Source organism: Jaculus jaculus, chromosome 3, assembly GCF_020740685.1.
Source record: "Jaculus jaculus isolate mJacJac1 chromosome 3, mJacJac1.mat.Y.cur, whole genome shotgun sequence".
NCBI classification, from domain to species: domain Eukaryota; kingdom Metazoa; phylum Chordata; class Mammalia; order Rodentia; family Dipodidae; genus Jaculus; species Jaculus jaculus.
In genome coordinates this window covers 176,657,047-176,678,375 of record NC_059104.1, presented here as the reverse complement: position 1 = coordinate 176,678,375, position 21,329 = coordinate 176,657,047, and the positions used below count along the sequence as shown (strand labels likewise).

The 21,329-nt window shown below is 41.3% G+C and overlaps 1 protein-coding gene and 1 non-coding gene across 5 annotated transcripts in view; both read left to right on the top strand.

Moving 5' to 3' along the window:
- The window catches only part of Sbf2 (SET binding factor 2), a 386,553-nt gene that overhangs the window by 262,516 nt on the left and 102,708 nt on the right, over window positions 1-21,329 (top strand). For all 4 annotated transcript variants that reach the window (XM_045146272.1, XM_045146275.1, XM_045146274.1 and 1 more), the window contains one exon: window positions 8,676-8,744. In XM_045146272.1, coding sequence (XP_045002207.1) covers window positions 8,676-8,744 — 69 coding nt within the window. The remainder of the gene's footprint in view (window positions 1-8,675; window positions 8,745-21,329) is intronic.
- On the top strand, window positions 10,480-10,586 carry LOC123459649. Its single transcript, XR_006636408.1, has one exon. It is a non-coding gene; the product is annotated as a U6 spliceosomal RNA (small nuclear RNA).

Sequence of the window (21,329 nt, the reverse complement as noted above, 5' to 3'; positions counted from 1 at the left end):
CTTTGATCCCAGCACTCGGGAGACAGAGGTAGGAGGATTGCCATGAGTTTGAGGCCACCCTGAGATTACATAGTGAATTCTAGGCCAGCCTGGGCTAGAGCGAGACCCTACCTCAAAAAAACAAAAGTTAAAAAAAAAAAACACAAATCGGGGGCTGGAGAGATGGCTTAGTGGTTAAGCGCTTGCCTGTGAAGCCTAAGGACCCCGGTTCAAGGCTCGGTTCCCCAGGACCCACGTTAGCCAGATGCACAAGGGGGCGCACGCGTCTGGAGTTCGTTTGCAGAGGCTGGAAGCCCTGGCGCGCCCATTCTCTCTCTCTCTCTCCCTCTATCTGCCTTTCTCTCTATGTCTGTCGCTCTCAAATAAATAAATAAACACAAATCAAACCACATATTACAGCACACCTATTAAAATAGCTGAAATTAAAGGCTCTAAAATAGCAAGTTCTGGCAAGGATACAGAGATTAAAAACAATTCAAATAAATTGGTCCAGGCATTCTGTTAAAGAGTTTTGCAGTTTCTTAAAGCATTAAACACACTTTTCACAAATGACTCAGCAAACCCAGTCTTGGGCATTTATCCACATAAAAACTTGTCCATGGGGCTGAAGAGATGGCTTACTGTGTTAAGGCATTTGCCTATGAAGCCTAAGAACTCATGTTCAGATCTCCAGGTCCCACATAAGCAAGACACACAATGACACAAGTGCACAATGTTGCACATGCGCCACCAGGGGCACATGCATCTGGAGTTTGTTCACAGTGGCTGAAGGGCCTGACACACCCATTCTCTCTTTCTCCCCCCCAAAAAAATAAATACTAAAATATAAAAATTAAAAAACCTGTCCATAAATTAATAGCAATGATGTTCAGAATTGGAAACAACAAATAAGGTCTTCAATCCACTGACTACTACAGTGTTGATAAATCCCAAAGACATGTCCTGAATGAAAAAAAAAAAAAAAAAAAACCACTCTCAACAGCCTGTAGATTGTACCGTTCCATTGATAAGAGTATTCTCAAAAAGGTATAGCCATTATTACCAAGGGTTAGGAGTTTGGAGGACTATAAAGAGATGGCAGGATTGGGGAGAAAACTTAGTAGAGTGCTTACCACATAAGCATGAGGACCTGAGTTTAGATCCCCCACACCCATGTAAAATGCTCAGTATGGTGGCACATGTCTGTGATCCCAGCACTGGGGAGCCAGAGACAAGAGGACCTCTGGCTTTTGCTTTCTAGCTGGTCTAACTGAGTCAGTGAGCTCAAAGCTCAGTGAGAGACCCTGCCTCAAAAAGCAAAGGGGACAGTGACAGAAGATACCTGACATCAACCTCTGGCCTCCAAATATGTGTGTACAATTGTGCATATGCACCTGTACCCGCATGCATCCATCCATACGTAAATACCCATACTAACACACACCAGACACACATACACATGCAACTAAAGTAGTAAGAGACCTGGAGCTGGAGCTGGGAGATGGCTCAGTGGGTGAGAGCGCTTGCTGCATAAGCAGGAGGGCCTGAGTTTGGTCAGTACTCATACATAAAGCCAGGTGTGGCCACACACGCCTGTCACCCCAGTCCAGAGGGGGTGGAGATAGAAGAATTGCTGGGGCTTACTGGTTATCTAGCTCAACTGGAAAAGGCAGCTCCATCTCAAGGAAGCAAAGAAGAGTGGTAGAGAAGTAAACTCAGTGCTCTCCTCTGGGCTCTGTACACAGATATGTGCATATACTACACACACCACAAAGAAACAAAACTAATAATAGTAAAAGAATGTAGGAGTTTATGGAATTATTCTGTATTCATCTCTGATGATGGGTATGGCTATATGGTGTATACATGTGCTAAAGTCCATACATCTATACAATTTTAAAAAGTGAATTTCAGGCTGGAGAGATGGCTTAGTGGTTAAGCGCTTGCCTGTGAAGCCTATGGACCCCGGTTCGAGGCTCGGTTCCAGGTCCCACGTTAGCCAAATGCACAAGGGGGTGCACGCGTCTGGAGTTCATTTGCAGAGGCTGGAAGCCCTGGCGCACCCGTTCTCTCTCTCTCCCTCTATCTGTCTTTCTCTCTGTGTCTGTTGCTCTCAAATAAATAAAAAATTTTTTAAAAAGTGAATTTCACTGTAATTTTAAAATATAAAATAAATTTAAAATATTTCCCATCAGAACTCTGAAAATAATGCTATGATTTTTTTGTCATCCAGTATTGCAGTCACATGGTTTTACATGTAAGTGTCCACTGGTACAATTTTCAGATTCATTGCAATATATTACTGCATTTGGGAAACAAGAACAGATGAGTTTAACTCAAAAAGCTATAAAATATATCTGGATTCAACTTCTAGTCTGCATTTGTGGCTGTATAATCTCAGGCTCATTTCTTTTACCAACAAAATAGACATAGTATCTGGCCAATAAAACATTAGAAAGATTAAATAATTTGTATAAGTTTATAATTAGACAACGTCTGATAATTAGTGAGCACTCAATAAATGTTAGCTGTTATTCCCATGTGCCAGATGTAGGGTTGTAGCATCCAGGTAACAACTGAAACAGATTTGGTCCATTCACTAAGAGAACTTAAAACTTTAAAGCTTGGTGGGCTGGAGGGATGGCTTAGCAGTTAAGGTGCTTGCCTGCAAAGCCAAAGGACCCAGGTTCAATTCCCCAAGGACCCATGTTCGCCAGATGCACAAGGGGGCACATGTGTCTGGAATTCATTTGCAGTGGCTGGAGGCCCTGGTGTGCCCATTCATTTTCTCTCTCTCTCTCTGTCTGTCTCTCTGTCTCTCTCTCCCCCTTTCTCTGTCAAATAAATGAATAAAAATAAAACAATTAAAAAAAAAAACTTTAGGGCTGGAGAAATGGCTTAGCGGTTAAGCACTTGCCTGTGAAGCCTAAGGACCCCGGTTCAAGGCTCGGTTCCCCAGGTCCCACGTTAGCCAGATTCACAAGGGGGCGCACGAGTCTGGAGTTCGTTTGCAGAGGCTGGAAGCCCTGGCACGCTCATTCTCTCTCTCTTTCCCTCTATCTGTCTTTCTCTGTGTCTGTCACTCTCAAATAAATAAATAAATAAAAATTTTAAAAAAAACTTTAAAGCTTGGTATTATTGGTCAAGCTTATAATTCACCTTCTTTCTCAAAGAGTGTCAAGGCTCATATAAGTAACTATAGTATTCACAGTATGTTTGCTATGGTTTTATAAACTTACTTAACATTAAAATATGATAAAGCTAAAACTATAATAAAAAAAAATTGCCAATTTTGACCTTAGCATTGTACTTGGAAAGAGTGAGGAAGCCAGGGGCTATATGTATGGGGGTGCCAACAGATAAAACAAAGAAATGACAAGGCATTTCTGGGTGTGATAGGGGCATGCTGAGCAGTGAATGCTAATCCAGCAGGCTCACTAGTGCTGCCTCTCGCAGCAGGGGCGGAATGGTCATGTGGGTAGTGGGGTCGGCCCACAGCGCCTCAGCAAGCTACACCATGGAAAAGTTTGCAACTCTGGCAGGAGAATTTGGTCATTATGTTCTAACAGTCAGACCATAGCTATTTTTTGTACTGGAGAGTATTTTGATATGAAGTATTTTTTGTTTTTAATTTCTTGTCTTCATATAGAAGATGCAGATATTTTCAATGTTTGGGACAATTTAGAATTTTTTTTTCTAAACTATGTCTAATCTCAACTGTAAGGGAGAATTGTGTCTACGATACATGGTATTTCCATCTCATTTCTTCTTTAATGTTGAAGTATAACAAAACTGAAAGAGACCAACATTCTATAAAATAGGGATGTTGGCCATGACAATTCAGAGGTATGTGGGTTAAAAATGGGAAGTGATTAAGCATAATTAGAGATTATCAAGACTCACTTTTAAATAATAACAAGAAAATTAAAGGTAAGTTACATGGCAATGTTCTGAATAAAACATATGAGTGTTCTAGTCCTTGCAGGTTTATAAATCGTCTGGTATTTTTGTAACACAAGCTATTTTATAGCCAAAGCACAGAACTTCAGGATGTGTATTTATGGACTGATTCCCCAACAGATAACTGCACTTTTCTGGAATGCAATTGCTATGTCAATAGTTGTAGTCTAACTTTTTTAGAATTTTTCCATCTTTCAACCTAATTAACTTAGAATGTCCCTAACGTGATTTGCAAAGAATTTCATATTTATATTTTGCAATCAGCCCTTGACTCGTGCACAGGTTTTAGATGTGTAAACATTTTGTAAAATATAGTTCTTTCTACTCAAAATGTTTTATGGTTGCCTAGTTCCTACTAATTGGCCATGGATTAAATCCCTCAATGTTTAATTTTTTAATTTGTGGGAAATTCTTATAAATGAATGTGTGGCGCTTCATATCACAGCTGTTGTCATTTAAAGCTTGGACAAATGAAGCCCTGCTGTGAAATCAAAGTCAAAAGGCATCTTGGCATCCCAACCATTTCCTTGGGAGAAGATTACAGCCCAAGTCTGTTGAACTTTATTGCCTTGGGCCTCATGACAGTCTTCAGAAACATGCAAGGCATTTCTGTTAAAGAAATTCAGATGTGCTAGGACATAGATGACATTCTTGCACATAGCATTGTCCTAAGGGGGTGAAATAAGCCAGGGGGGAAAGATTCACGCTTTCTGCTGTGTTCCCAAGTGATTGTATTAAATCTGTGAAGATGATGGAGACATAGCTGACTGGTGCTGTGTAAGAAAAAGGTGAGGTTATTCTACATGGTCTATTTTAAAATAAAAATGTAAACATGGCTCCAAGGTGACTGCCTTCAAAGTTGTGGGGGGGGGGAATCTGAGGGTTGCTAGGGATTGAGCCCAGGGCCTCATGTGTGCTAGGCAAGCACCAGAGTTACCTTTCAGTTGATGATGTTGTTCTCCTTATGGGGAGCTCTTTTCTTCTTCCCTCCTGTCTCCTAATGTACATGTTCCTGAAAGACACAGTTCTCAAATAGTTCTAATAGGAGCTGGATGTGAAGGCACATGCCTTTAATCCCAAAGGAGGCAGAGGTAGGAGGATTGCCATGAGTTCAAGGCCACCTTGAGACTACAGAGTAAATTAATTCTAGATCAGCCTGAGCTCGAGTGAGGCCCTATCTCAAAAAAACAAACAAACAAATATGTATGTGTGTGTGTGTGTGTGTGTATACATACATACATACGCATACATACACACACACATACACATACATACATATATATGTGTGTGTATATATAGCTCTAATAGTCACATATTTGTATCTAAAGACCATGTTTTAATTTAAATCCAAAGATCACAGTGTTCCGATTTATGATGTCTAACAAGATTCTAATAAAGTTCCTCACAGAGATACAATGAAAAACCATGGCTATTTCTCACATTTTAGAATGAGTTTACATTTAGCAGTGAATTTATAGCAATGCTTTAAAATGTGTTTATATAGATAAAAGGTTTCCTGAGTTCATTAGCGACAATAACCCTGGTGCCTAGTAGATAGTCAATTAATATATATTGAATGAATGACAATTTATTCAAAGTAGTGTTATTTTATTTCCTCTCTCCAACCCCCCCATCTCTCATTATTCTAAACATCTAAAACCTACAAATACTTGTTTCAACTGATCTTTTGACTTTTAACATTCTGAAAAAAGCAGAACTCGTTCAGCCATAACATTGATGCTGCTGCTTAGTCACCGCAATGAAAATGCTGTCAGGAGGGGAGACGGCCCAGTCAGGACTGTGCTTGCCTTGCAAGTGTGATGATCTGAGTTCAATCACCAGACCCCGTATGAAAAAGCTAGGTGTTGTGGCACAAGAACCTATAATTCCAGTGCTGGGGAGGCAAACACAAAATAATCCCTGGGGCTCCCCAGCCAGCCAGTCTAGCATAATTGGGAAACTCCAGACCAGTGAGAGACTAATTGGAAAGGAGAGGATGGATTTGAGAGGGAGAGAAGGGAGATGGAAATTATCACTTATTGTCTATACTTTTAGAAGCTATTGTTAAAACGTTTAAAAGAAGCTGGGCGTGGTGGCGCATGCCTTTAATCCCAGCATTTGGGAGGTAGAGGTAGGAGGATCGCCTTGAGTTCAAGGCCACCATGAGACTCTATAGTGAATTCCAGGCCAGCCTGGGCTAGAGTGAAACCCTACCTTGAAAAACCAAAAAAAAAAAAAAGCTTAAAAGTAAAGATGGCTTGCCTTCCAAGGCTCAGGGTCTAATGCGGAAGAGGTGGCAAAAAGAATGTAAGAGCCAAAAGAAGGGTAAGACTCCTTACAACATGCTCTTCCAGACACAAAATGGCCTGGATATCCATGACCTTACCATGCCTGGCACTACCTACGCAAGACCATCATAAGAGGAGGAAAAGATCGGGACATCAACATAAAAGAGAGACTGATTGAGATGGGGAGGGGATATGATGGAGAATGGAAATTCAAAGGGGAAAGTGAGGGGGGGAGGGTATTACCATGGGATATTTTTTATAATCATGGAAAATGTTAATAAAAATTGAGAAAAAAAAAAGTAAAGATGGCGAGGGCTGGAAAGAGGGCTTAGCAGTTAAGACCTTCACCTGCAAAGCCTAAGGACCCAGGTTCAGTTCACTAGTACCCATATAAACCAGATACACAGGGAATGCATGCATCTGGAGTTCATTTGCAGTGGCTAGATGCCCTCGTGTGTACCCATCCTCCCTTTCTCCCTCCCTCTCTTTCTCTCTCTCTCATAAATTTAAAAAAAATTGTTTTAAAAAAATGGCTATGTTCCTGAGGATGACACCCCAGGATGCCCTCTGATCTGCACACACACATGCACACACTCAGGCATAAAAAGTAAATGAATGAATACTGTCAACTAGAAAAATAGCACACATCTACAGTCTTGGTATCACAGGAGGATTAAGCAGCAGGAATACTTCAGGCCAGAAGTTGAAATCTAGTGCTCATCTTCATATAAATAAGCAAATGCTTGAAATAGCATTTATTGATTACTGTGTGCCATGTACAGTTTTAATTACTTCACGTATATTATGATATCTTGCCTACTTGTGTTGTGATCTGACAACTAAATATGGCAATAAACCTCTAGCATTTATTTACTCATGCTTATTTTATTGCCTGCCATGTAGTCAGTTTTTCTAAATTCATGCAGTTATGGAAAGTATTAGAGTACAGTCCATTAGAATTATAGGAAGCAATTTCTGGATAGTGTCTGAAAATTATAAGCTCTTATTTCTGTAAATTTTCTGTAAAAGTACCAAGTTGGGCTTATTTGACTTGATAATTACTAAAAATTAAAAAAATTTGACATAATTATGAATATAGGTATTTTTCTTTTGTTGCTGCCATATTATATTTGATGATAGTGTCAGGGATCTGCTATTTAATGTTAATTTTACATGTTTGCTCTTTGGGGGAATGAGATATTTCCAAGAAGAAATCCTGTTGAGGTTAATTAACACTGCCAGACATGTTTCAGAGACCACTTTTATCAGGGATCTTTCTTTGCCATCTCTCTCCTCGACTGGATTTTTCTCCTTGGTGTACTTATGGCCCATCTAGTGTGCAACCTAATGATTAGAGACAAATCTTAGTATTCATCTGGTTCACCATGTCAAGATTCATTAAAGCACCTTTTTAGATATAGTAACTCTTCAAGTGATTAGTTTAGTACGTTGCTTTCCTTTTTACTCACCTGTACTCTAATCAGGTCAGAAACCACTAATGTCCTATATTCACCAATTTCCTGACTTTTTTCTCAGTTTTTATTGTTATGGATTTCCTCTCAAACATTCACAACTATGTGTCCTTCTTCACTTGCCATCAGTCATGCTGCTGCCTCCTGGTCTCCAATTATGTGTGGGAGTTCTCATTCTGTACACTAGTCCTGCTTTACTCTTTCCTTTCTGTTCGCAATTTTAATTGCATTGTTTATTTATTTATGGGGGCGGGAGAGAATGGGCATGCTGGGGCTTCTAGCCACTGCAAACAAACTCCAGACACATGCACCACCTTATACATCTGGCTTACATGGGTACTAGGGAATTGAACCTGGGTTCTTAGGCTTTACAGGTAAGCACCTTAAGTACTAAGACATCTCTCCAGCCCTCTTGTTTTTCCCCCAAGGAAAGGCCATAGTTTTGTTCCCACTGGGATGTTTTTATTGTTCTGTTTTCCAGCAACACTCACCAGGGAATGTTAGCATCTGATGTTTCTTACCTGATCCATAATAAGATATCTGATAACACTAAGAAATTAAAAACACTTCTAATCAATTATAAAATGCATCTCAGAGACTTGCGGGGGTCAGGGAATTTAAAGAAAAAAGTCTTTACTCAATGAAATATAGTAGATTTATAAAATAAAATCCCTTCTTTATTTTTTGTGCTAAACAACTGTTTGTAAAAATACATAAATATATTTATACATACATAAAGTAGATGCTCACCAGTGGTATATAACAATAATATCATTCTTAATTGGTTCTTTATGTCATTTCTAAAAGCTTTTGTTTCAGGGTCAGCATTTTCTCAAAAACCAAAACAACTCACCCAACTATGCCTTAGTAACAATTAGAACTAAAATCAAAAAACTCATAGGACGGTAAATAATGTATCCTAGATTTGGGGTTGATAATCTCCTGATGATTATCATTTGCTTTTGTTTCCTTTAAGGATTGTTCAAGTTTAGAAGAATATAACATTGCTGCAGCATTACTCCCTCTGACCAGTGCTTTCTACAGGGTAAGTTCCATTGCTGTGTACATACACTTGTCATGATTTACATGTATATATGTGGCTTGATTTCTCCTGAAACTACAACAATCATGACCTCTTAGTATACCAGACCTACCCCTGTGGCTTTATTTATTACGACATTTACCTTATTTTATATATAAGAAATTTAATGTAAAACACTGTTATTTCCTAATATAGCTCCCCAGCCATTCTCCCTGCTTTGCATTCTTGATAACACCTGAAATTGTGTTATGTATTGATTTGCTAACATATTTTCCCCTGCCACAGAAAGTAAATTCAGGATGATATTTATCTGTCTCCTTTGCTGCTACACACTAAATATTCATCAGCTGAACAAATGAATGAGTGAAGGAATGAATGGCATCAATGGAAACAGAAATTAAAATTTAGTTTTCTGAACTGTTCAAAGTGATTTCAAAATTTCTCCTTTGTTATGGCTTTTCTATATCCATGCCATGTCTTATGACAAACAAATTTAACAAGTTCTCTTTACTGTTACATTTCCTGGAAAGAACTAGATAGCCACACTGAACAATGCATGTAATACATCCTTCTAAAATGTGCAGTAGGAAACAGTAAATGTGTGGCAACAGGCTGACTCGGTGTTTAGCCATCTGCATAGTCAGCTTCAGGAGGCAATAATGTTAGCAAGTTTAGCTAATGCTATTTCTCTGTGTTGTCAAACTTAACAAGAAAAACTTGTTTATTTAGTGATACATATATGAATCTGATCACTTTCTGTCATGCTGATTTGTGGATTTTTGTTCTCCTTCTGTTTTAGTTTGGTTTAGAGGTTAATCATCAGTGTCCAAATAGGAGCCAACAGCTATACCAGTAGTTTGAACAAGGGACTTTTGATATAAGGAGTTGTTAAACAGTAATGATTAACTATTAAGAGGGAAAGAGACGTTGGCAGTATGTAGGAGTCTAATCTAGGGAGCAACTACCTCTAGTGTTGAAGCAAAGTACCCACGAAAGAAGGAAACTTGGGAGAGGGGCCCTCCTCAGTGACCTTGGAGAGGTATTACTCTGGTAGCATAGTAGTTCACTGAGGTACTGCAAAGCCTGACTGGCAAGCAGGGAGCCACCTAGTGGGATGCCACTGGAGTATCTAGGGTACCAGGAAAACTCAGTAGGAAGCCATTATCTAGAGTACTGTTGACATTCACAGATAATGAGCACTTCTAGGTGTCTTACATACAGGTGCACAAAAGAAAACACAGGCCAGAACCTCATCCCTGCACTGTCCCTTCAGCACGTTTGCTGACCCACCTAACACTGTGCCCACCGGCAAATAGACAGCATATAAGGCCTATTCCCAAGATCACCAAGCAGGATATTAGAGGGATGATTTAGAGGGAAGTATCACTTCGCTGAGTTAGGGAAGGGGCTCACACAGGTTCTTGAATATTTTCTAATCTGCATCCAACGGGAACTTACTTCTGGTGCATAACAAATTTCTTACTTCAGGAAGTAGATGTAAGTTGCACTAGTGTAGCCACAGACTGTGGTGAGCCACGCTCATGCTCTCCAGGAGTGTAAACTGTTGGGACTTGCTCAGCCTTGCCTCACAGAATGGACTCCACTGCTTGTTACTTTTCAGTTTTTTAATAAATAATCTGTTTTTCAGTGGAATAAAAGTTTATTGAGCATCTCAACACACAAAATTACTCTTCTAAAACAATATCATAAACAACATCATTAATAATATATTGACATGGTGCTCACTTCAGCAGCACATATGCTAAAATTGGAACGATACAGAGAAAATTAGCATGGCCCCTGCTCAAGGATGACACGCAAGTTCATAAAGCATTCCACATTTAAAAAACAAAAAATACTGCGTGAGAAGGAAAATACTTGGTAGCAGAGGCCAGTAAGTTAAAAAGGAGACATAAAGGGAAGAGAAAGGAAGGGAGGAGAGTATTTAATAGGTTGATATTGTATATATGTAAGTACAGTGATTGTGATGGAGAGGTAATATGATGTAGAATGGAATTTCAAAGGGGAAAGTGTCAGGGGGGAGGGAGGGAATTACCATGGGATATTTTTTTATAATCATGGAAAATGTTAGTAAAAATTTTAAAATTAAAAGAAAATAAAAAGAAAAAATATAGAGAGAGACATGGTCCCAAAGAATACAACCGTGTTTCCAAGAATGAATCTTGGGGCTAGGGAAATGACTCAGTGGGTTAGAGTACTTGTGAGCAAGCATGAGGGCCCTTATTCACCCTGAGTTCAATCCCCAGCACCCATATAAGCAGCTGAATGTGGCCACATACACACATCCCTCTAACCCTTCCCTGAGCCCTGTTGGGACTAGAGATTGGAGAATTATTAGGGCTCACTGGTCAGTCAGTTTGACCAAAATAAAAATTTTAAAAATGGCAGCTCTGCATTCAGTGAGAGACTCTGTCTCAAGGACATTGCTGATGAGTAATAGAGGAAGACACCTCACATAACTCCTCTGGCCTCCACATACACACATACCACAGATACAATACACATACCCCAAAAATAAAGAACAGTCTGGTGCACAATGCCACCAAGGAGATATTTTCTTAATAAAAGTCATACATAGGGCTGGAGTGATGGCTTAGTGGTTAAGGCACTTGCCTGTGAAGCCTAAGGACCCATGCTCTAGCCTCCAGATCCCACATTAGCCAGATGGAAAGGTGAGTCAAGTGCAAGGTTGCACTTGCCCGCTACATGGCACAAGTGTCTGGAGTTTGGTTTCAGTGGTTGAGGCCCTGGTGCATCAATTCTCTCTTTCTTTCTTTCTTTCTTTCTTTCTTTCTTTCTTTCTTTCTTTCTTTCTTTCTTTCTTTAAAATAATGATAATAAGTCATACATGCATGCTTCAATCAGCTTTGTATTGCTGCCTGAAAACACCCAACCAAGAGCAGCTTGTGAGAAGAAAGGGTTTATTTTGGCTTCCAAACCAGCAGGGAAATTTTTTTTTATTTTTTATTTATTTTTATTTAGGACAGAGAGAGAGAGAATGGGTGCATCAGGGTCTCTAGCAAATGAACTCCAGATGCATGTGCCATTTTGTGCATCTGGCTTACATGAGACCTGAAAATTGAACCTGGGTCCTTAGGCTTTGCAGGCAGACAGCTTAACACTATGCTCTTCAGCCCATTAGCAGGGAAAATGATGACATGAGCAGAGGGTGGACATCACCTCCTGGCCAGTATCAGGTACACAACAAGAGCAGTAGAATGTTGAACACCGGCAAGGGGAAGCTGCCTATAACACCCATAAGCCCTCCTCCAACAACACACTGCCTCCACAAGGCCTTAATTGCCACCAGCTGGAGACTTAGCATTCAGAGCATCTAAGTCTATGGGAGACACCCAAATCAAACTACCACAATATACATAGGGGGAAAACTCAAATACTAAAGAAATGTATAAAATACAAAATAGAAGAGTCCTTTCCCAGCTCCACTCCTTTTCATCCAAACAATTGGTTTCCTTGGAGGAGGGGGGATTACATTTTATTGCCAGCATAATAAAACTTGTCTGGGTTCTTTTAAGGAAAGAAATCAAACCATTCATACTATTTTCTCATCATGAATTTTTTGCTTAGTACCTCTTGGTGGTCCTTCCATGGTAGCATATCATTTTTAATGATTTTTATTCAATTATTTTAATGCCTCTACATATATTTTCTTTTTTATGAAAAGATGATGATTGAGAGGTCTGTGTGCCATGCCAGTCCTAGGTGTTCCTCTTTTATGTGTTTTAGGTAAATTATTCACTGGTGATTTTGATAAACCCATATGCCTGGTGTCTCTCATATGATCCATTATGTCCATGTGTCTATATTAACTCAACCTGATAAGTTTGTAGATGGTAGATTTTTATTAGCACAAATAAGATGCCGTCATTTTGTGACGTACAACTACGTGTGCATAGTGAACTCTGTCTCACCAAATTCTGTGCATTCAACATCTGGTCCTCATCTCCTCACACAGACAAGGTAGAGTTGATGTTCTGTATATAGTGACATAATTCAAGGCAAGGCACAGCCTGCTCTCTACAGGAATGGTGCAACTCTCACTGCAATCTAATTTTAGAACATTTCTGTCACCCCCAAAAGAAACCTCATGCCCATTTATAGTCATCCTCCATTCACGAGCAACAATGAATTTTCTTTCTATAAGCTTGCCTTTTGGAGGCATTTCACATAAATGAAATCATGCAATAAATGCTCTTTTGTGCCTGGCTTCTTTCATTAAGCATAATGAACTTGAGGTTTATGCATACTGTTAGACAATGTCCTTAGGACTGTTAATTATTAACTAAGAAATTCTAGCTGAGCCTAGTGGCACACACCTACATTCCCAGCACTCCATAATGAGGCAAGAGGATGGTTCTTTGTGTATTCCAAAAGCAATGTGGCACCATTCAACTCAGTAGAACTACTACATGTGCCCAGTGTTTGTGTTTCAGAAATTTGGGTTCAAGTCAGCAAAAAAGCCAAGCGCCACTCAAAGAGGATTGGAGAACTCGAGAATTTTTTTTGCTTTTTCGAGTTAGGGTCTATTATGTCATGCCAGTGTGCTGAAGGGAAACTCATGCTCCAAAATTCCTTCACAGCCCACTCTAGTGGGTCTGGATCTCTTACAGGCTGTTTGACAGGCAGTCTGACATCACCTTGGATCTTTTACATTATTGGTGGACAAGTTTCTAAGTCTGTGTGTCTATAGTCATGAAATTCTTCAGTGATAAGTGGGTTACAAAAGGCAAAACAATAAGCTGTTATCTCAGAGTAGGGAATTTTACCTGTGGCATGGTCTTACAAGATGCTTGGCTGACTCAAGTCAGGATGTAGCTGGCTGGGTTATGAGAAGAGCAGGGCAGGGTTGTTTATTCTCAGTATACATTCTTTTAGCTTAGAATCTGAGGTGTTTGCAAAACGCTATTCAGCACAGAATGGACAGGCTTTAGTTGGATGAACATCATCAGCGCATTAGAATGCCTGCCTTTGAGGCATCCATATTCCTACGGACATAATAATGAAATGGGTGACTACGTGATAACCTAAAGCAGACGTGATCACATGATCAGAATATTATAAGAATGCACCATTTCCCCATGAGCCAAGGAATGTGGCAGAGAAATTGCAGTATCTGTGCCCGTGAAAGATACATGTACATTTGTCTTACAGGTAGGACTGAGATGGAGAGTGACTAAAGAGCAAGAAGTAAGTGTTACAGTCAGAAAAAAATCACTCACTCACTGGAAATTATTTCTGAACTAGCCAGACTGAGAATGGGTTTGTATGCCAGATTCAGGATTCAATGTTGTAAAAACAAGGAAGCTTAGTGTGGTGGCACACACCTTTAATCCCAGTACTTGGAGGCAGAGGTAAGAGGGTTGCTGTGAGTTCAAGGCCACCCTGAAACTATATAGTAAAATCTTTGATTGTCTCTTCTGAAACTTGGGCAAATTCTTAAAACTATGAGCTCTTATAACATCAAAAAACAATTTACATATGATGGCAAAGAGTTAACATTCCCAATCTAAGAAGGAAGAATAGAGGCACTGCAAGTAAAGATCAGACCAAAGCAAGGCCATAACCCAGCAGGGAAAACTCCATATACGGCTGCTTTATATGTGGTTTGTGATGGAATCATCTGGGCTCCAAAGGCCTTGGGTCACTCCACCCTCCAGCTCTGCCGCCTGCTGCACTCAGCACGCACAGCCTCTCCCTCGGCCCACCTGCACCCTGCGCCTGCAGCTCTCCTCAGCGGGCACCCCATGGTTTGGCATCTCCAACATCCTGGCTCTCCACTGGAACTTAGGCTTCATGCAAGGGCCACGTGGCCTCCTTTCGAGGCCTCTGACCCCGTCACACATGGCCTGGTTGCAGTGGCTCTCTGGGACGATGCGTTTTTTGTAGGGTTTTTTTTTTTCATTTCTCCAAAACCATGACCATGCAGACAAGTGCTGCCAAGTTATTTTGCCAGCTTGAGGTGTATCCTGGTCCCTTTGGACCACAGCTGTGGTAGCATGTGTGTGCCTTGGTTGCCAAATTTGTGAAAATACTTTTCTGGGCAGTTGTTTGTAAGTAGGAAACCCCTTCTGTGACATTCTTGGCATTCTTCATTCTGGCTCTGTACTTTTAGAAGTATTTACATTCTCTACTGGATGTGGTATGGTGGCACACACCTTTAATCCAGCACTCCAGAGGTGGAGGTAGGAGGATCACTATAAATTTGAAGCTAGCCTGGGATGACATAGTGAATTCCAGGTCAGCCTTGACTAGAGTAAGATCCTGCCTCAAAACAACCAAAAAAAATTAGATCACAGATGAGCCTAAATAATGGTACCAAACTGCCTGTATTCACTGAAATGAAAACTAATAAATTAAATTAAAAAAAAAGAGTTTATATGCTCATAAGTTAGAGCCTGTCCTAGTGAACAGCACATAGTTTAACAATTGCAACTGCTTTTGCTGCGTGCCCCTTTGTAAGAAACTTAACTTTCTTACGTTCTTTTTCTTACTAAACTTTATATTTCTCTTTGCTGCTCCAGTTGTGGCTGCCTTTCATTGTAGATCTGAATAAGAGAAGTCAACAGTAGTCATGCTATGGTGGTTTGATTCAGGTGTCCCTCATAAACTTAGGTGTTCCGAATGCTAGATTCCCAGCTGATAGAGATTTTGGAATTAACACCTCCTAGAGGGAGTATATTGTTAGGGCTGGGCTTATGGGTGTTATAGCTAGTGTCCCCTTGCCAGTGTTTGGCACACTCTCCTGTTGATATTGTCCATCTTATGTTGGCCACCCTCTGCTCATGCCATCATTTTCCCCTGCCATCATGGAGCTTCCCTAGAGTCTGTAAGCCAAAATAAACCCTTTTTTCCCCCAAAACTACTCTTAGTTGGGTTATTTCTGCCAGCAATACAAACTGACTGCAACAGTATAGTTGGTACCAGGAGTGGAATCATTTGCTGCTAGATACCTGACTGTGTGGCTTTGGCCTTTTGGAGCTAATTTTCAAGAAGAATATAGAAGAATTTGAAACCTTAGCCTAAGAGATGCCTTGCAGTGCTCTAAGTACAGCTTGATGGACTATTCTGGTCAGAGAGTTGAAGGACTTGAATGTAGTAAGATCTAAGGACTGTGAGGTTTGGCTTATGAGGGTGAGAAAGAGCTTTGCCTGGACTGGGCTTGACAGTTTGTGTAAGAGGCTTGTTGTTATGCCTGTGTCCTGAAAACTTGTATAGGGTGGTTTTGTGCAGAAATGGACTGGTGTGTGCAGAGAGATATGGCACAGAAATGAAATCTTTGGGCTGAAACTTCTGCCCATTTAGCTGCAATTATATGAGAAATTAAACCTTTCAGATTAGGTCAGCATTGGGACAACAGAACGAATACAATCTTTTAAAGGGGTCTGAATGCTCAAGGAGCGTCCTGTTCTTCAGAGTCTGCTTTATTCCCCCCTGTATTAACAAATTGGCACCCTGCCTGGTATTGAGTATAAGAAATGCAGGAAAGAGAGGGTCATTGGATTTGTGGCACCGACTTGTGTTTTGGAGGCAACGATGGACAGTGTGGGGTGGGCTTGCTGGATGCCTACATGGAGACCCGATGAAGCTGTGAGGATGAACCGTGGGTTGCAGTGGAGACCCAGTGGAGATGCCAAGACCACAAGATGGCTGCTAAGGAGAGCTGCTGGCCCTAGGTGAAGTTTTCCAGGACTGTGAGTAGCCTAGCTGGAGGGGTGGAATTGGAATTCCAGAGACTTGCTGCTGGTTAGTTATCAGACTGCGGAGAATTGTCATTGGCTGGAGTTGTTGGACTTGGAGCTACAGACTTTGATGTTTGCCCTGGTTGTTTTAAATCTTGTATTAGTTGAATGTTTCTTTACTATACCCAATGCCATGTTTTACAGTGTGAGTGTTTATTCTGTGCATTATGGGTCTTGGGGGGATTTTTTGATATTATGGCTCAGTTAAAAGACCTTGGATTATGGGATGTTTGAACATCATTAGGGTTGATAAAAACTATGGGGACTTTGAAACTTGGACTGAATGCATTGCATTTTACATCATGGATAGTTATCAGTTTATGGGGGCCAGGGCCAGGATGTGGTGGTTTGACTCAGGTGTCTGCCATAAACTTAGGTGTTCTGAATGCTAGGTTCTCAGCTGACGGAGATTTGGGAAGTAACGCCTCCTGGAGGCAGTGTATTGTTGGGGGCGGGCTTATGGGTGTTATAGCCAATGTCCCCTTGCCAGTGTTTGGCACACTCTCCTGTTTGCTTGTTGCTATTGGTCAGGGGGTGATATCCTCCCTCTGTTCATGCCATCATTTTTCCCTACCATCATGGAGCTTCCCAAGTCTGTAACCCAAAATAAATCTTTTTTTTCCCCAAAAGCTGCTCTTGGTCAGGTGATTTCTGCCAGCAATGCAAACCTGACTACAATGGAGTTGGCAGAACCCCCACATTGGTTCCCTGACTTGTAGAATGAGGGCTATTATGGTGGGAAAGGCCAAATGGAAGCCGTTGAGGCTGCCTCCACTGGGGAAAATAGTGAATCAAAAGAAGTACCTCATCCCTGGAAGGACTGCGAAATGAGTGCCACTATGAAGAACTTGACGGGTGCAGGGTGGTGGTTCCCACCACGTCTCCCTTTAACTCTCCTATTTGGCCTGTTCAGAAGACAGATGGATCCTGGAGAATGACAGTGGATTATCAGAAGCTTAACCAGGTGCTGACTCCAATTGCAGCTGCTGTACTACGTGTGGTTTCTTTTCTTTTCTTTTCTTTTCTTTTCTTTTTTCTTTTTTCAGTTTTCTATTCAGCAAATACAGGCAGTTTGGTGCCATTATTAGGCTCATCCATGACCTACCCCCTCCCCATTGGCCCCTCCTTGTTGAGGTATATGGGTCATGCATTGTGGACTAATCCAACAGTTATTGGTATATAAATGTCTCTGCATATCATGACCCGACATGTGGCTCTGACATTCTTTCCGCCCCCTCTTCCGCAAAGTTTCCCTGAGCCATGTTGGGTTCATTTTTGGTCTGCTTCAGTGATGAGATGTTGGGGGCCTCTGAGGCTCTGGCTCTCTGATTTGGTAGAAGTTGATTTTTCTCTGTGTTGGTCTCCTTCCCCCTTGTGCTGGTATCCAGTTCATCAGGAAAACAGCACCTTTGCTTGTTTCGCCAATTTTCCTTAGTTTCAGCCAGGGCCCTTTTGATGTATGATGGGGTGGCTCTCTCCTTAGGATCTTCATCTGTCTGAAAAAGAGAAGCAGATTCTCCAACGGAGAGTAAGTTAGCACCAGGACAAATGAGATAGCCCTTACTTTTTTTTATAGAGAGTTTAATAGGTGTAGGCCCTCTTGTAGCCCATGATTGATGGTAGCTTGATATTGGAGAGTGGGCTTATGTTTGGATATGGTTCTTACTTGTTTTCCAGCTCTAGCTATGGGTCCCATACCACTGAGGGGATCAGTTAGACAAATCAAGAGCAGTTGGTTCCCCACCATGGCTGTGTGCCACTATTGCACTTGTGTGGGCATCACAACAGGTTATTTGTTGCTAAGTAGGTCAGACCATGAGTTGCTTGGACAGGTATTGGTCATTTCCCCCAGTCACCCATGTAGCACCTTCTGGCACTAAACATGCTGACTGTCTGGGGACTGACTCTCTCCTGGCTTCCAACCATGTCGTTCCATTTTACGTGTCAGCTGCATATGGTGTCTTCAGCAATAGGGTCTTACCACTAGCCTTTGGTGGGTCAGCAAGTACTCTGACAGAAATCTGCCCAGTAGCTCATGATCTTAAACAGTCACTCAACCAATGGAATCACATGAAGCCGAAGAGTTTCTTTGCAGACAAGAATACAATAAGCAAAGCCAATAGATTACCCACAGAATGGGAGAAAATATTTGCGGGCTATCCAACTGACAGAGGCCTAATCTCTAGAATCTACAAAGAACTCAAAAATCTAAACAGTAAGAAGTCAAACACCCCACTCACAAAATGGGGCAAAGAGCTGAACAGGCAGTTCACAGAGGAAGAAACACAAATGGCAAACACACACTTAAGAAAATGTTCATCATCCCTAATCATCAGAGAAATGCAAATTAAAACAACTATGAGATTCCACCTTACCCCAATAAGGATAGCAAACATGAAAATATCAAACGAAAATAAATGCTGGTGAGGATGTGGAGAAGTAGGAACACTCGTCCACTGTTGGTGGGAACGTAGGATGGTACAACCATTTTGGAAAGCAATATGGAGACTCCTGAAAAAGCTGACTATAGAGATAACAACAGACCCAGTTATTCCCTTACTGGGCATCTACCCTAAAACCTTCAAACCACAGGCCAGAGAGATTTGCTCAACCATGTTTGTAGCAGCTCAATTCATAATAGCTAAGAGCTGGAATCAATCCAGATGTCCGTCACTAGAAGAATGGATAACTAAGATGTGATATATCTACACAATGGAATTCTATACAGCAGTAAGAAAAAATGACACAAAGAAATTTAAGGAAAAATGGTTGAACCTGGAACAGATCATTCTCAGTGAACTTAACCAATCACAGAAAAAAAAATCGCCACATAGTCTCACTCATCTACAGCACCTAATCTGAATCTACCCAAGATACCTTACATACACAGCAAGCATGTCATGGACTAGACACTAGGATAGATGGGGGGGGGGCATCGAAGGGGTGGGAAACACTAATTTAGACCCAAACAGCAATGGTACCATAAAATTCTACTTCCTAAAAGGCAGACCAAATGGCTGAACCTTCACCAGGCCCTTACAGGAAACACCTGAACCACAAGACACTGGAGAGAGTAGGATCATGTCTAACCTAAATCATCTACATCTTCCCTCCCTCCCTCTCCCTCTCCTTCTCTCTCCCTCCCCCCCTCCTCTCTAACTCTTGTATATTAGTTATCTTTTTCCTCATTTTCTTAGTGGGCACTGACCTGTAACTCCCAGAACCAGCATGGGGCCACCATCCACAATGAGCTTTTGATCAGAGAAACACGTGGTTTCTTTACTTGAGCAGATTAACCCATCTCCAGGTACCTGGTATGCAGCTATTGATCTTGCGAATGCTTACCTCTCCATACCTGTCCACAAGGACCACCAGAAACCATTTGCCTTTAGCTGGCAAGGCCAGCAGTACACCTTTACTGCTTTACCTCAAGGAACTTGGCTTTGTGTTGGGGAAAGATTTTGCATTTCCAGTTGTACGTGGGATAGTTATACCATGTTAGGCAGAATTAAGAGCTTGTTACTGTTTTCATTTGGAAATTAAGTTTAATGTAAGGAGGTATGGTGTGTGTTAAGTTGACAAGGGGTGGACTTGTAATGGTTAAGGTATTGTCAACTTGATCTGTTTAGTAATCCACAGAAATCCCTTTCGGGTGGGTCTCCGAGATCACTTCCAGGAAGGATTAACTGAAGGAGGAAATCTTTCCCCCAGAGTGGGTGCTCCCTCTCAGATGGGAACTTTATATAAAGAAGCTCTGGTTGAAAAGAGCCCCTTCCTTCCTTCCTTCCTTCCACTTGGCTGCCGGAGCTGCTTGCTGCCTTCCAGCGTGGACTGGAGAGCAGCATCAACTGGGACTGCTGAGGCATCTGGCCATGTGGACTGAGCAGCTACCAGGTCCCTTGATTCTCAGGCCTGCAGCTGCTATTTGGACTGCCATAAACTAATCCAACAACTTCCCTTTTTAATCTAATTTAGAGGTTCTGTGCCTCTAGAGAACCCTGACTAATCCACATGTCATAACCTGAATGCTTTTCTGTCTTGAGCTCTCCACCAAAAAAATGGGTTCATTACTTGGTGTGTACGCACATTCTTACGCATGTAAGTGAGGGCAGGCACATGCAGTGGTTTGTGTGTAAAGGTCAAAGGACCACTTTGGGTCTGGCTAATTGCTTTCTACTTTGCTTGACACAAGGTCTCTTATTGATATTCATTGTGTTTTCCAGAATAGTGGGTCTTTGAGCTCCCTGTCTTTGCCTCCCTTCTCACTGCAAGCACACTAACCTTACAGACATCTATTAAACATCCAGTTTTTATGTGGATTCTGGGAATCTGAACTCGGGTCTTCATGCTTGCAGAGCAAGCACTGCAAGCAAGTGCTTTATCTGCGGAGCCATCTCCCCAGCCCCCAGTACTTTTTACTCCATTTAAGATTCTGAGGACATAGGTGGAGTGTAGCCAGATTCCTTGCCATGTGCATCACATGAATGGCCCCTAGTTCTGTTTCTGAGAGAGTTCTTGTTCCCCTCTGAAACCTTATAAACTGGGCTACTATGACCTATGCTTTTCTCAGACTTCTGGTCTTCCATATTCCTGCCAGAATGGGCTGTTAAGCTCTTCTTGAGACATTCTACAGCTTTCCTAGTCCCAAGTTCCATACTCTTCCATATCCCTTCCGCAGTCCACTTGTAAAGTCCTCTAAACAACATGATCAGGTCAATCACAGCAACGACTTTACTTCTCAGTACTAATTTTTTGTTTTAGTTGCTTTTCACCTGATAAAAGCAGTTTAAGGAAGAAGAGTGTATTT